We start from the raw sequence: 16,997 nt of genomic DNA, 5'->3' as shown, positions 1-16,997 counted from the left end.
TCCAACGCTTTCTTAAATGTGGAGCATCCAAACTACGTTTCGACCAAAAGGAATGGAAAGCTTCCGAACAAAATTTCCTTTTGAATCACATTTATTGGATTTACTAATAACAACACTTCAAAGCAAAACAAAAAGGCATGACTCTCCCCCCTGATTTTTAAGCAACTACACGAAGGCTAAATAAAAGCTAAGTTTTGCCCCTCTCCATTTTTGATGAAATAGAGTCCCGGCTTACTGGCTTATAATTGAAAACCAAATATTTTATATAGTCAATTTTGCATGTTGTAAATAAGGAAAAATTGAACGAAAACTAGTAGAAAAAATGAAGCGATGTAAACATAAAGCCGATACTCGACGTGCAAAAGAATTCTTTTCAGAAGCTTAAATCCTGTTGACACAATTCTTCTGAGCGTTTTTTACATATGATGCCATAATGACAGACTGCAGTGCACGAAACAAGCTAGTGTATGCTTTCCTATTAAAATTTCTTTTCTCTTAAATTAAAAACTTGCTTTTCTAATGTATTACAAAAAGCTCTGCTATCAAAATTACTTGGATTGAGCAAAGAGTCCTTGAACTTTTCGGTTTTAGGTCATTTCATGAGGGAGAACAATTACTCTTTTCATTCTATTGGCTCTACGATCAGTGGTTTGTCCTGTTAAGGATTACGTTTGTATCTAAGTATGGGAATAATCATTTAGGAATGAAACTGCTAAATATTTTGAAGGTCCTGCCTAAAACCATAACATTAAAATGTTTGAACAGAATAAGATAGAAAACAAAAATTCTGAAAAAAACCGAACAACATTGCCAATGTATTCATGGTTGGAATGTCAGTATATATATATATATATATATATATATATATATATATATATATATATATATATATATATATATATATATATATATATATATATATATATATATATATGGATGCTGTGTGTCAGTGTCTTTATTAGTACAGTCAATCTAAATTAATTTTTTTTAAACATATACAAAATCGGTCATGGCAAAATTGCTGTTTTTTCGTCTTTTCTTCTCAAATAACGTTTTTTAGAAAAAAATTAACTTGCACTTTTAAAAAGTCGATGATAAGAAAATCTGGTACGTAGACCACGAATGTGGACTCTGTTCTGTGTTTTGACCATCCCCGAGCCGTTTGTAACATCCCCCCCCCCACACGCACACACACACATGCGACATAAAGTGTGCATTAATGTGCGTTGGATATTGCACGAAGTCGGATACACGCTGAGAAAATCTAAACCTCCTATGCCAAAATGACAAGAAAAAGTCATACGCCCCATGTACTTCCCAAGTACGCCCAATCAAATAAGTGGTTTTGCACACATCTCAAAATTGTCCGGCATCTGCAATGACCTTCAAAGCTCTTGGTGAGAAATTATTCAATAGATGCGGTGATGCGCAAGAACAAACTGACTCATTTTGTCGACATTCGGGTTTGAAATAACCTGCCATTTATTATGAAATCGAACTGCTAGGAATTACTTCTGACTGTCTGGTCCAGCACATGGCGGACACCGTCGATCACTACATACGTACTCTCGATGGTAGAAACACTTTTCATGGCATCGGTATCATTGCTGCTGTAGCCTCAGGGCTAAAAGTCACCTTAAAAAGTATCCCTTGGCGGGAGGTTACCGCTGAGGAGATAAACGCAGCTGGAAGAATCCGAATCGTCCGTAGAAAGTCAAACGACTCTGCCCTTTCGAAAATGTATTAAAATCGTCTTCATTCAGGATTCGAAAAAGGTAAGATTTCACACTTAGACGTTCTTTTACTTACGTCATGGTATCTCAAGCAACCAGGTTGGCCAGGTTGGAGTGGAACCATGCAATCAGTCATGGTCGGAGACCATCTGGGTAAAGCCAACATTTTCTTTCTTTCCCAGTTTTCAAGTCTCATGAAGGTCAAAGCTTCTCTCTCGGCTCTTAAATCAGAGCCAAGTCACGAGACTCGAACAGCAAAACTGTGGATCCAGTACATGGACACGGTCGTCATTTTTCGAAAGTTCCTCAGAACTGAACGTACAGGTCAATGGAAACTTCATTTGCAAACAGTTTTGGACATGCTCCCTTACCTTGCAACAGCTGGTCACCACAACTACACGAAGTCGACGAGGCTGTACCTGCAGCAGATGAAGAGACTTGAACATACAAGCCCAACACTTTTCCAGTCTTTCGAAAAAGTCTTGCACGTTGTGAGAAGATCGGACAGATTTTGGGCTGGTTTATCTATAGATTTGGTCATAGAATAAGAATTGATGAGAAGTCTGAAAACGGCAACCAGATTGACTAGAGGTAGAGGAATGACGGACGTACAAAGACTTCAGTGGGTAATGGAACGTCCATCATGTGCTCACGTTAACCTTCTTATGCAAGAACTGACGTATGTTTCGTATCACACAAGCGACCAGTACAAAAAGTCCGGTCTTTCAAGGCAGCAGAGGGAATGCAAAGACACAAATAGTTATTCCACTTCAATGATCAGTCGTCTCCTTTCGAGGGTGATCTGCTATCGCTTCGAAGCCTTGCCACTGGCATGACTGCTGCAGAAAACGTGAACGCCGACAAAGCAATTGAAGTCAGGAAGAAGATTCTTGACGGAATGGTAGGAAAATCACTGAAGGAGCATTCGTTCAAACAGAAGGATCAGGCAGTTCTTATAACGGTGAAGCAAAAAAAATTAAGGAGAAATCCACGGTTTAGACCCTTCATTGCTGTTTCAGCGTCTTCTAATTGCATCCAAAAGACTGAATATGAACGAGGAATCGTCATTTAAATATGAGCTTTACTCCTACCCTACGTCACTTTTTGACGATTCTGGTACGTTTCGAAAGCCAAATAAACCAGAGGTCACAAACGCTATCAAGCGAGTTTCAGAACTTGACATTATTATTGACTTGTACCTACGTCTTAGACGGGGGTGAAGAATTCCCTAAGCGAAGAAAGAAACATATTCGGAGATCTTAGACCGATACTGGAACTACGTTTCGGCCAAATACCCAGACTCCATTACTGTCTTTAATGGCTACGACATCGCTGCTTCGACAAAAGATATCTCATCTTAAGCGAAACCGTGTCATTGGACAGGAAGTACTGTTTAGCCCAGAAATGAGACTGGCCACCAAAAAAGAGGAATTTTTTTTTGTGCCAAAAGAATAAAGCCCTTTTCGCCAATGTACTTTCTTATTGTTTACGAGGCAAAGGTCTGAGAACGGTACAAGCTAAAGCTGATGCTGACTTGCTTATTGTGCTAACAGCGGTTGAGTGTTCGAAGACTTAGGGTACTGTAGTTATCGGTGACGATACGGACTTGTTGGTGTTGTTACTTTATCATTGTAGTCCTGAGCACCACAAGGTCTACCTGCACAGTGACCCTAAGGCAACCACTTCAGGTGCAACTTGGGACATCGAAGCCATTGTCCCATCGAGTGGGACTGAAACCTGGAAACTGTTTCCTTTTGCTCACGTAATTCTTGGCTGCCACATAATTTCCCGTCTACATGGACTTGCCAAATAGATTGCGCTTAAAGGGCTGAGAGACAACGAACAGTTTAAGTAAAACGCTTCAACGTTTTCTCGAATTGATGCTTCGGAAGAAGAGATTAAAGCAGGGGGAGAGGCTGCACTTTCTTTACTGTGTGTAGGAAAATCTACTGACAATCTTGACAGTTACCGCCACCGAGTCTTTCAGCAGAAAGTAGCAACGTCTACAACTTTTGTCTATACTTAAGACCTAGCTCCTACTTCAGGAGCAGTAAAATGTCACTGTTTCCGAACCTATCTTCAAGTACAAGATTGGATCCGGGCTTCAGAGCACTGCCTTTGATCCTGAGAATTGGAGATGGAAACCCCAGAACGGTATGCTGTACCCTATCCTAATGGATATTCCAGTGGCACCAAAGAAAATTCTCATAGTCGTGAAGTGTGGTCGTAAGGGATCCTGCAATAGTGACCGGTGCAGCTGTCATTGAAATGGCATCGAATGCAACATTGCTTGCAAATCTTGCAAAGGAACTAGTTGCTCTAATGCTCAGTTCCAAATCGAAGATGAAGAAGACATGTGACTATTTAAATAAATGTGATGAATCTCTAATCTCTTTGCAATTTCAAATTACCTATGATTTTTATTTGTTCAAATTAAAATCAATGATTTTCCTAGTTGTGAGAGATTACTTATTGGATTCTAAGAATTTGGGGTGGTCACGGTTAGAGGGAGGAGGAGGACTAAATTGACGTTCACGATTTCTTCTCTTTATTAGCAGTCCATTTCTTCTGTATCGATTCAACTTCATGTAATGTTGTTATCAGACTTATATCGACATTGATTCATGGGCGGGAGAGGGGACTGAATATGAGCGTTCAAAGCAAAACCAAAGTGCATATATGTGATCTACGTACCAGATTTTTATCTATTACTGATTTTCTATACGTGCCTATTAAGTTGTTTTTTTTTTAAAAAGTCGTCATTTAGAAGGAAAACGAAAAACGGTCAATTTCGCCTCGTCCGCTTTTGGCCGATTTTTATATGCTGTAGAGAATTTTTTTTCCGGTTCGAAAGGTACCAAAATCAAAACTTTTGCAATTTTTTTAGGTTAAACCTTAGATTGACTGTATTGTATCTCCGACGTCTTGTTCAGCATCTTACTTTCAGTAAATATTCAGCAAGAACGTGTACATTTAAATCCAAGTGCTTTATTTTAAAGTTCATTGTACATGCATATACTCATAAACGTTGAAAAAAAAAATTCTGCTTTACAAAGAGATTGCAAAGTGGATTTTCTGGTAAGCATGAAACAACAATCTAATACTTGAATTAATCCTTATGTTTTTGCCTGGAGTCCGTCCAGTGATGAAGTAATCGAATTACCAAATCAGTTGCAGGGTCTCTTACTATTATTATTTTTTTTCAACGTAGTTCAAGTACAAGAAATAAATACAAAGTTAAATTTATAAAATTTATTTGATGCTGTTATACGTAATGCATTTGCATTACAATGAATAACTAACTACAGAAAGAAACATTTAATTAAATGAAACTTTTATACAGGGGGAGCACACAATCCTACCTTGGCCTACCTTAAATTATTTTTAAATTTGAATACGCAGCCAAAATAGTTTTTAGTCCAAGATTGGCTTATAAATTTAGTTTTTGATAATGTTCTAAGTTTGCTTCAAGTGATTCAGATAATAATATTTATAATTTTCTCTTCCTTTTATAATACGAAATCCGGATGAGGGTGCAGAGTCGTCAATTGGAGGGGAAAAGGGCATGGCATTTTAATTGCAAAATTCTTGCTTTGGTTATTTTCATTAGAAAGTTAAAAGAAAATTGCACCCTCCCCCTAGATATTAACAAATACATTATGTCCTCCTCCCCTACATTTCAGTGAAATGACGTCATTGTTAGTCAATAGTCTCTAAATGAAGAGAGAGAGAAAGAGAGAGAGAGAGAGAAAAAAAATTAGTCGTGTCTAACATTCCGTACCGTAAATCGTAACCCATCTGCACTACATACGATGCCCGAATACGTTAATTAAAGAAAATATATATGTAAAAAAAAATTCATCCTCTTTAAAGGCAAATTCAAGACTTATGATTCCCACTTTGGTCTCTCTATTGTGCCATTCTTTTGTCGTTTCTTGTTTCTATATTTATGTCGGTTTCTTACAAAGCGGGTTCCCAAGTGGAAGATGCAATGAACATCAATCAAATTCAACTTCGGGTCAAGCCCTGCTCACATCAATATCCACACAATATATGTCAGTTCCAAGCTTTTGTTTAATAATAGAATGATTACATCAGCCAAAGCAGTTTATCAGTTTAATATCAACATTCTTCAACACTCTGACCCCTATGGAGTACATAGGTTTAGATTAAAGATCGCTTTCAATTGTGCCATGTTGTGCTTTCACCTCGTATTTTGTCTATCCGATAAATTGCTTGGTACAAAAGTGTGCCGCGGGTTTTTAATGTTTTTGTAATGTAGATCTGTCAAATTTTTAAGTGCTGAAGTGTTCTGAAGTCTTGATTAATAGTAGAAGTTCACGAGATGCAACGTATTTAGTCATTTCATAAATAAGTAGGTGTTAGAAGAAAAACTGAATTGTGCAATTTTTTCTGTAAAATATATGATCAACCTGGGCAAATGCTGCACCGAGGGCACATCTGGACCAAAACAAGTGGTAAATTGGGCGAAATTGACTATCTAAGAGCTCAACATTAAAGATACTTCTGATGTTGATACCCCCCCCCGCCTTCCGTTATACCTGATGTTCGATTCTACACTAATGAAAAGAGGAAACTCAAATGAAAACTTGTTTTGGCGCTTATATCTTATAGCCATCACGAGTCATTCTTAAAGAATGGGGACAAAATTCGAACTTCAGCGCAAAGAACGAGGTATTGACGAGAGGACGACCCCCTCGTATACGTAATAATTTCTGTTCGTTTTAAGTTTTGATCTTACTCCTTACTTTCAGTTGAAAAAACTTGTTTGTTTTTTTATTTATTTAATATTAGTAAAACACCATTGCGACATTGTAAATGGGTTTTAAGTCATTTCCATTAGAAGAATTTTCAGCTGTTTAAAAGCTGTTCAACAAAAAACAAACAAACATACTCAGGTTGATTCGTAGCTTTCCAAATTTATCGTAGATTAAGTAAGGTTGTTCGTCTTCTTTATTAATTTTATGTCAATGGGGTATTTGCAAAGCTTAATCAGGATCGATTGTGTCAACTGAGCAGTTCTTAAGAATGAGAAAATAATTATTAGAGAAATAGGGGAATAAGAAATTATCTCTATTTAGAAGTCTTGTCAATTGGTTCATACCCTAGTACAATGATAGAAAACAATTCATAAAAAAAAATAAGGATACAAAGGACTTGTAGATACCGCTTTCTCGGCAAAAGTTTTCTACCTCTCAAAATAACAGTAAACAGAAACAGGCTGTCTGTTTGTATTCAGTCGGTTTAACTGTTTCTATTTACGGAAAACAGAAACATTGTCGATGCATTGCTCAAATTAAATGCTTTTTATCATCACCTACCCCAGGGGTTTCCAACCCGGCGTGTAAGCATCCGAAGGGATACGGGTAAGAATTTTGGGTGTGATCTTATAAATATTACTAAAAACACCAAAAATATTGCGGTCGATTTAAAAGGAGGTGCAAGATATTGAAAATGTAAACCCGGGTGAAACTAAGATATCCTGATCTGTCTGTTGTACAGTCTTGTCTGTCATTGTTTTTGTTCTTTTTCTTTTGTATGCAAAAAAATGACGAAATTGAATTCCAACACTTCGACACCGACAAAAGACTCGGAGATGCTGTTAGACTAATAGATCGAATTGCTAAGTTTCATTTTAGAGAAAAACAATTCTAAGACAATGTTCTTTAACTTTGTGGTCGGCAGACCACCCTAAGTTCACTGAGGTTTTCTTCTTTTTTTTTTTTTTTTTTTTGTGTGTGGGTGTGCGGCAAATTGTGTTCAAGTACATGTAGTCGCTTCTTGATTCAGTTTCTGTTTTTATTTTGTGCAAAAAAGGAGCTTTCTTTCTTCGAAAGCATTTAACTATCCTTACTGATTTGAAGTAAGTATCGGTATCAAAATTAATGCGAATCTTATTTAATTTGACCAACTATGTCCTACCTGTGGTCCTTCAACCACAATTAGGTTCGCAATTGAACAAGCTCTCTTGGATCTCTCTTTTTTGCCTTTCAAGCTAAAATGCAAGATAAGTAATTTGAGGAAAAAAATACTGCTGAATAATGGAAAATATATATTTGTTATAGTACTTTTTTTTGTCAGAGTTGCGCCCATGATCAGAGCTGCTATTAGCCAGACAAGAAAAAGAAAAAAAAGATTCGCTGACAAAGAGCACCGAACGAAAGTATTCCCGGGGAGCCAATTGGAGTGGACTGGATTTGTTTCAACTTATCTATAGCATTTGTTTTTCTAAGAAGTGCCATCGTGCCGGCGAATTCGCTCTCTCCAAAGAGTAAAGCTTATGTTTCTAGAATTACTATACTCACTCACCAAACTTCTTACACAGACTTTAATCAATGGCACCAATTGGATGGGGGATATCCTCCGGGATTTTTCCTCTCCCCCTAGATTGCCAAATATACCCTATTTTGGTATTTACATTGAAAAAAATAAAAAATACCCCCCCCCCCAAAAAAAAAGCAACAACAATGAATTAGCACCATTGGATTTAATGAAAAAATTTCCTAAAATCAGTTAATGCTTCTCTTCAAACCAATATATTCTTACTTTTCACGGTGTTATCTCTAACTTTGAATATTAAAATTAAAACACTCATTTACCATACTATCGGGGGTTGCTTTTTTTGCATGATGAGCTTTTTTATTCAGTTAATCTCAGCAAATGCGATAATCCTTTCCTCCTAAAGAATACATTTTGGGCCAGAAAGTCGTATCAACATTTGGAGGGAATTTTTTTGGTCTAATGGATTATTTTCATGCATTGACATTTAACACTTTACGTGGACTAGTAGACTACGAAGAACTAAAATATCTTTGCAAACAGTTTAAAACAACAAACAGCTATAAAAAAACTAATTGAGTCAGGATTTGCAATTCTGCTATTATTTGAACCCGGAATTAGTTGGCAAATATATTCCAAGGACCGATACCCACGATGAATCTTCATCATTACGTCAGGTTCCTTTACCGGCTTCTTTTTGGCTTGACAAATGATTCTTAAAATTTCTGGGATGGACCAAGAAAAAAGATTATACAACACGTCTAGGATCGATGATCTCATAATGTGTATTAATATTCTTGTTTTAACTCAAGTTTGTATCCAAAATCCAACACCTAAGAACTTCTGATGAGCATTTAATAATAGGCCTAAAACAACTGGAATGAAGGATATTATGCTCAAATGCTTATAAGGTGAGCAATTTTCAGCAAATTATATCTTACTTACGTTAGATTGATAGCCTTGTTACTCTGGTTTATTTTAAAACTCATGCTGCAATTTTCATTACAGCTATCAAAGGACGCCATAATTATTTAAAATTAGTAGCTTTTTTTTACTCTGGAGTAACTTATTTATATTAATCTTTGATTTGTTCGGACTGCAAATAGCTTTGGTAGCGTTGCCACCACGTCGCAAAATATTATTAAACTGGGGTGCTGAATAGGCGGTTTTTTGATAATTTATATATTTGCTATATCGCAGAATTTGACTTCAAAGCACTTTGTCTACCTTCATACCAAAATTATTGTATTGTGCCTCAAAATAACAGAAAACATTCACATTGCTGCGGCAAGGTTGTTACTTAATCTTATTTAAAGCAAATGTATGTAAAATACAATGTTGAGTAGGGCATACAAGGTCTTAATGGAAAAGGTTTTTCTTCTTTTAGACAATCCAATACATGGCAAGGAATCGCGTTGTACAGACGGAACTCAGAGAGCTTGCTGCCCTGACTCGGGGCAAAATCAAACCCAATGAAACCGACGACTGGAAGAATGAGCAGCTTTACGTTCCCCCTCTACCCCCTACAAATCTAAGAGGGTGCCATTTAATTAGGATACAATATGATATTTTTGTGAGTATTTTTTTGTTTCAGTTTGTTTCATAGGGATATAGCTTTTGCTTCGAAATTCTTTGTGTCCATTAGGAAGTCAAGCTCCTGTTTGTGGTTCGAAAGTTAAAATTCATATAAAGTTTGGCTCATATCCACCATTTAGCCATGCAATCAGTGGTATCCTCTAATCTTAAGTCCAAGCAGCCTAAGTCCTGTTGATTAATTTTAATCATTTCAAAAATCGGTGTTGGTGGATTGTCCTGACTGGTCAATGCTTTCCTTAGGATAAAAATGGCCGCATATATCTTAATTCCTTAACCGATTCCTTCTTAATGCATTCAGTTGACATATTTGCATAATAATTAAGGTCGAGTATGTTTCCTTCAAAAAGGTAGTTGACAAAAATTTCCCTCCTTTATGCTGACAGTTTGGTCCTCAGACTTTCCCAACGATAAAAACGGCTTCTAAAATTCGTTGGTGTCAAAATTTGATTCATTATCTACACTTTTCTTTAATCAGGGACGTCTCATCTGATGAACAGTTATGTATGAATAAAAAGAAAAAACACCTAGATTACATGCAGAACACTAAGTAGCTATCGCAAAACGACAGCAAATTCAGGTTTGAATTTGCTGTCGGCAAAAAGAAGCTCTTATTTATACGCGCATGTGCCTATGAAATATACTTTTTTTAGAAATACTTTTAGCCAGAGTTTTACAATTTCAGATTCTAGACTCAACCTGCTAAACCTTAGTGATGTCTATCAGAGACCATAACAACTTGAGATGACTTAAGGACAAAATCATAAGATTTGGGCTCTATCTAGTTTATTTGACCTAATTGAGCTCAACTCTGACATATGATGTTAGTCATTTGAGTCTAGTCATTTCAAGAAATCCTTCAAACTAAAGGCTATTGAAGGTAGTTGTAAAATACCCGCTTAATATTTAAATCGATTAGTATAAATTTCAAATAATCTTACTGATTTTTTTTTACTCTATCTCTGTCTTTCAAGGTTATATTACTTTCTTTCTTTTTTCGTTTTTGTTAATTCTTACAGGGCTAGACTTTATAACAGGCCTTTATTGACAGCTGCAATGGTCTTCATTGGCTGGCGTTCATTTTGGTTTACATTCTGGAATTTAATTACATTCTGGAAAAAAAACTAGACAAGACAAGACAACACTATATTGCCTAAGAGTCCAATTACCAAGAGATGAAGGAAATCAATTCTAAATCACAATTAAATCTCGTCTTCATGAGAGAAGTCCACACCTAGTGGAGTACCATCTACACTTTCGCCCCTCTTTTTAGCGGAAGATGAAGCCTTAAAACTTTTCTTGTACAGCAACTGCTTATCTCAGCGAATGCATCTATTGCCTTTTTTGGCCCGCTTCAAAATGTAATTTATTTTTTGAATTTTGGGTAATAATTGCATTTTAAGCTTTTTCCGTCTCTCCATCTTCACTATTTTACTGTTTAGCGTAAAGAGCGTGGCGTTGAGAAGGGAACGGCCCCTTTTATACACGGAGTAATTTCTGTTCGTTTTAAGTTTTAATGTCGCTCCTTACTTTTAGTTAAAAAAACTAGTGTTTTTTATTTAATTTCTGAACGTTTTTGAATTAATGCATGTTTGGTTTTGGCTCTCCGCACATAAATTATTAAAATGAAATTTGCTCATTAGTTCTTTTTTGGGCTAAATGGCTATCTCTTAGTTTTGATCAGACGATTTTGGGGTGGAGGAGGAGGCCTAGTTGCCCTCCAATTTTTCGGTTACTTAAAAAGGCAACTACAACTTTTAATTTTTAACGGACGTTTTTATTAGTAAAAAATATACGTAACTTAAGAATTAACTTACTTAACCAACTTCTATATTCGTATATCTTTATTTATGTATATGAGGGGGTATGTCCCCTCGTTAATACTTCGCTCTTTACACTAAAGCTTAAATTTTGTCCCAATTCTTTAAGAATTACCCCTGAATCAGAAAGGCTGTAGAATAAATAGTTGAAATTACTAAAAATACTTTAGCGTAAAGAGCGAGGTATTTAGAAGGGGGGAGAACCCCTTATATGCGTAAAAATCTCTGTTCGTTTTAAATTTTAATGCTGCTACTTACTTTCAGTTGAAAATAACTTGTATCATATTAATTTTTTCATTGTTATTTTTTATAATAATACTAGAAAATCCTACACTCCTTTCGTTGAATTTCTCTTCCCCCATGATAAATTCCTCTAAAGAAAAATCCTCCCACATACCTCCCTCCCTTCAACCCCCCCCCCCCCAAACACAAATATCCCCCTGAAAACTTCTGAACACTTCCCAATAACCATTACTGTATGTAAACACTGGTCAAAGTGTGTAACTTGTAGCCTCTCCCCAGGGGACTGTGGGGGAGTAAAGCATCCCCAAAGACACAGTTACTATGTTTTTCGACTATGCTGAAAAAAAACGGCTATCTCAAAATTTTGATCCGTTGACTTTGGCAAAAAAATGAGCGTGGGAGGGGGCCTAGGTACCCCCCTAAATTTTTGGTCACTTAAAAAGGACACTAGAACTTTTCATTTCCGTCAGAATGAGCCCTCTTATGAAATTCTAGAACCACTTGGTCGATACGATGAGCCCTGGAAAAAAAAATAAATAAACACCCGTGATCGGTCTTCTGGTAAAAAATACGAAGTTCCACATTTTTGTAGATAAGAGCTTGAAAATTTTACAATAAGGTTCTCTGATACGTTAAATCTGATCGTGTGATATTCGTTAAGATTCTATGACTTTTAAGGGGCGTTTCCCCTATTTTCCAAAATAAGGAAAAATTTTCTTAGGCTCTTAACTTTTGATGAGTAAGACTAAATTTGATGAAACTTATATATTTAAAATCAGCATAAAAATCCAATTCTTTTAATGTATCTTGTAGTATCAGAATTCCGTTTTTTAGAGTTTCGTTTACTATTGAGTCAGATCGCTCCTTACTACAGTTCGTTACCACGAACTGTTTGATAAACTCATATTATCTTTCATCGTTCTTTTTTTTTCATTTTCACCTATAATTACTTTTTTGTCTTCTTTTTTAATTTTCTCATTTCCTTTTCTTTTCGTGCAAGTATAGATGTGTCACATCCTTATCACAGAGTCGAATGGAGATATGCTTCCTTTATAAACTGGCCTAGATGCCTTCCAGAGACCTTCCTAGCCCACTTTGGGGATGGGGCATGACCTAAAATACATCTTAATGCAAAAGTACCAAATTTCCTAACCAATTTAACCCTTAACTAAACTCTTGCTACCTGACACTTTTCACAAGCAAAAATAATTTGCCTAACATCTCCATGAAAACCACGAATTTCACAATTTGGTGTAGAGCTTGTCTCCTGTTTATAGAGAGCTTTAATTGTTTTAAGTCCTGTTCGTCCTGTTTGAAGTCCGAAAATTGTTCTATCAATTCTCCTATGATAATGGGTGAAATCTATGGGAGGGGGAAGGGTCTATAATCAGAGTTTCCCTTCTAGATTTGATATCCATACTATCAAGACACTACATACCAGTTTGTATAAATCTTTCTCACTAAATTGAATTTCAATTTTTTTCTAGTTTGTTTCAGACAGTATATAGTCGTGTAATGTTCCACTTCGTTATCTGAAAAATTGTTTAAGCTTAAAGTTCGGTGGGTGAATTGCCGCGCATAATATATATGGTTTATCAAAAATTTTCTAGATTATATCATGTCTTTACTTTAATTCCAAGACTTTTTAGGTCAAAACCCAACAAGCCTTGGGTTTACTCCGTTTTTGTTTAAAATAATATAGAAGAAAAATGTTCAGCTGAAATCTAATAGACATTCAGCGAGGCAAAGCGCCACTGCTTGGTTGGTTTGACATGTCGTATTTTCGAATTCCGTAAAGCCTAATTGCTGTGCTAATGGACGAAATCGGCCATTACGTTAGTTTAGCTGTATTTTCGTTTTAAGCGTGAGAATTTTCAATCAAATTTCTGACAGACCAAGGAGAAAAAATTACCAAACTAGAAGGAAAACATGATATTTCCAAGGTCTCAATGCTTTTCTTTTATAATTAAATGACAATTATAATTAAATGACAGGTATAAGCACGACATTTTTGTTGAATTTCAGACATAAACTGCTCATAAAAGCAATCCCTTATATTGTTCTTCCAAAGAACTTCTCTCCCCCCCATCCCGACTAAGCTATCGTTTTATATACGTACATCTTTGTATATATGTTAGAGTGTATTATAGCTAGATTTTTTTCTCAAAGTTTTATCTGAGTTTTAATTGTTTGATGTTAAAGTCTTTTAAACACGTAAGTTCCACTGTATCCAAACTCAACTGCGCGGTTGCTGTTTCACTGTTTTATGTGCACACTGAAAAATAAACTAAACTAATCCTGCTAGGTAATTTATGCGGGATAATTTTTGAAATTATTGGGATGGACACACAGACTATACAAACCCAGAAAAAAAAAACTAAAAAAGAGAGATAAAAAAGCATAGCCCAAAGCTGGAAATATGACGTCATCGAATCAAATGTATGAGGGTCGAGCATCTGTGCTATATTCAATTTCAAGGGTCGGTGACCCCGTATAGAGACGAAAAGCTCGCAAAGGGGTTTCTTTTAGGCAGAAAAGTGGCATCGGCTCTTTGGTTAGTGCACATAAAATCGAGTGTTGTTTGTTTGCTCTGTCTGTTTGTTTTCCTCTGTAAACCTTCGAAATTATTAGAACTAGAAATATTATTAAATTTTTTGAAATACGGCTTAAAACTGCAAAGAAAAGACTATTTAAATGAAATCCACCTGACTATCTTTACCTTTGCTATTCTTGAGGCATATCATAATTCCGACCTCTAAAGTTCACAATAGAACTTTATTTTTCCCATAATGATTATTGAAAAAATTTCCAAAAATCATTGAATGATCGAAATTTAGCAAATTTTTTACAGATGATTTTATAAATTAATACTCATCCTCATGGGCGCCCTAAAAGGGGGGAGGGAGGCAGGGCTGAATGAAGCTTCCTCATATTTTTGTCTTGAAATTTCTATTATAGAACATAAGAAGTGGTGATTAGACCATTAAAGCCTCCCCCCCCCCTAAAATTCAACTTATGGGTGCCTATGCTTATCTGTAGAGACAAAAATATACAAAACTGCTTAGTTGCCCCAACCTAGCAGTTACTGTTTAAGAACGTGGTAATTTGAGACATTTACTTTTTAGACACTTTCACTTTCTTTGCTTTTCACAATCTCCTTATCTATTATCTTGCGCCATTAAAGTTCACTCTCTCCTTCACTGCCACATGACACTCCTTGCTTCAGAGTACAGTTCTACAAACCAGATATCTCTTGAGCAATACCTCACTGAGTTTATTTACAAATATATTGCTGTTTTTCAAGGTTACCATTAATTCACCTCTCTAGTACTGTTAGAATTTCATTCTCAAAACCACTTTCTTGTTTTTAGTTTCAAATTGAACCCAAAGGAGTTGACCGTCCCATAAAATTGCAGCTACCTATAATGTTGGCAACTTACCCCTTAAGAGGTGCTGATGGAACTTTACGGAGGAAAAGAGGTGCCCAATATCCAGCAACCCTTCCCATTTTTCGACCATGGGTAGAAGAAAAAACTATTGAGTGACTATCTTAGCTTAAACGCGTTACAAATAATACGAGAATTAGCAGCCACAGGCTTTCTTAGAAGATTTGAAGATGTTTGTCTTACGTCAGTGATAGAGGAACGCCCTTCTAGAAAATGTATGAAACCAGTGAATACACATAAAGGAAAACGAGTCAATGTGAACAGATCCCAGTGCATTTAAAGCCATATGACGTGCGAAAGTTATTTTTTTCTTCATTTACGTTGTTCAGTTTGTTAATATAGTGTGCATTTAACATTTAGTGTTCTTATCACTTTTATACTGTTGCTTTTCTTCAAGTTAGGCATATTATAATAATATATTTTTAAACTAACAAGTGGGTGTTGTTGTTTAGTATTTAAAAATACCTCATTCCGCACAATTTTTCCCATCGAAATAACTTTTTTTTTCTCTATTCTTTATCTTGCTGTTGTTGCAAGAATGTAAAAAATTTGAATTTTTATTATTTTCAGCAGGTAAATAGCCTATAATTGGTCAATTTTGTAAAAAGAAAAATATATTTTCTGTATAGAAAGTAACTAAGTGGCTTTGTAAGGCACCATCAAGTAACAGCAACAGAGTAAGGTTGTAAAATGTTTTCATGTAACTAGTAGAATCAGCCTCCTTACAAATTATTTGGTTTTTTGATATAACACATCAGACATCCCTGTTAATAATAATTAAATAAAATAAAATTTTTTTTTTAGCTGAAAGTAAGGAGCGACATTAAAACTTAAAACGAACAGAAATTACTCCGTATATAAAATGGGTTGTCCCCTCCGCAATCCCTCGCTCTTTACGCTAAAGCTTTTAATTGTTTTAAAAAGTAGAATTGTGGCAAAGAGTCAAACTTTAGCGTAAAGACCGAGGGATTGCGGAGGGGACAACCCATTTTATATACGGAGTAATTTATGCTCGTTTTAAGTTTTAATGTCGCTCCTTACTTTCAGCTAAAAAATTATTTTTTTTTATTTAATTTCTGAACATTTTTGAATTAATGCATGTTTGGTTTTGGCTCTCCGCACATAAATTATTAAAATGAAATTTGTGCAATAATTCTTTTTTTGGCTAAATGGCTTTCTCTTAGTTTTGATCAGACGATTTTGAGAAATAAGGGGTGGAGAAGGAGACCTAGTCGCTCACCAATTTTTCGGCTGCTTAAAAAGGCAACTAGAACTTTTAATTTTTAACGAACGTTTTTATTAGTAAAAAATATACGTAACATATAAATTAGCAACTTACGTAGCAAACTTTCATAATCTTATATTTTTATTATGTATACAAGGGGGTTTGTATCCTCGTTAATACCTCGCTCTTTACACTAAATCTTAAGTTTTGTCCCAATTCTTTAAGAATGACCCCTGAATCAGAAAGGCCGTAGAATAAATAGTTGAAATTACTAAACATACTTTATCTCCTCCTAAATACCTCGCTCTTTATGCTAAAGTATTTTTAGAACCCTTCATATGCGTAATAATCTCTGTTCGTTTTAAGTTTCAATGCTACTCCTTCCTTTCATTTGAAAAAAACGATTTCGAGTTTATTTTTCATTGTTTTCTTATAGTAATGCTAGAAAATCATGCGCCCTTTCCCTTGAATTTTTCTTCCCCCATGACAGATTCCTCCAAGGAAAGATCCTCCAACATAACCCCCTCCCCTCAAACCCACCCCCAAACAAAATAAAATCCCCCTGAAAACGTCTGTACACTTCCCAATAACCATTACTATATGTAAACACTGGTCAAAGTTTGTAACTTGCAGCCCC

General features: G+C 35.7%; 1 protein-coding gene across 1 annotated transcript in view; it reads left to right on the top strand.

The window, feature by feature from the left end:
- The window catches only part of LOC136031234 (arrestin domain-containing protein 4-like), a 111,420-nt gene extending 95,926 nt beyond the window's left edge, over nucleotides 1-15,494 (top strand). The window contains exons 5-6 of the mRNA XM_065710637.1: nucleotides 9,421-9,606; nucleotides 15,061-15,494. Of these exons, the coding sequence (XP_065566709.1) occupies nucleotides 9,421-9,606; nucleotides 15,061-15,234 (360 nt within the window). The 3' untranslated portion in view covers nucleotides 15,235-15,494. The remainder of the gene's footprint in view (nucleotides 1-9,420; nucleotides 9,607-15,060) is intronic.
- Nucleotides 15,495-16,997: the final 1,503 nt, after the last annotated feature.

The sequence above is a fragment of the Artemia franciscana genome, chromosome 9, assembly GCF_032884065.1.
Source record: "Artemia franciscana chromosome 9, ASM3288406v1, whole genome shotgun sequence".
In the NCBI taxonomy this organism is placed as follows: Eukaryota; Metazoa; Arthropoda; class Branchiopoda; order Anostraca; family Artemiidae; genus Artemia; species Artemia franciscana.
The sequence above is the reverse complement of the archived record's forward strand: the minus strand, read 5'-3'. Positions and strand labels throughout refer to the sequence as shown.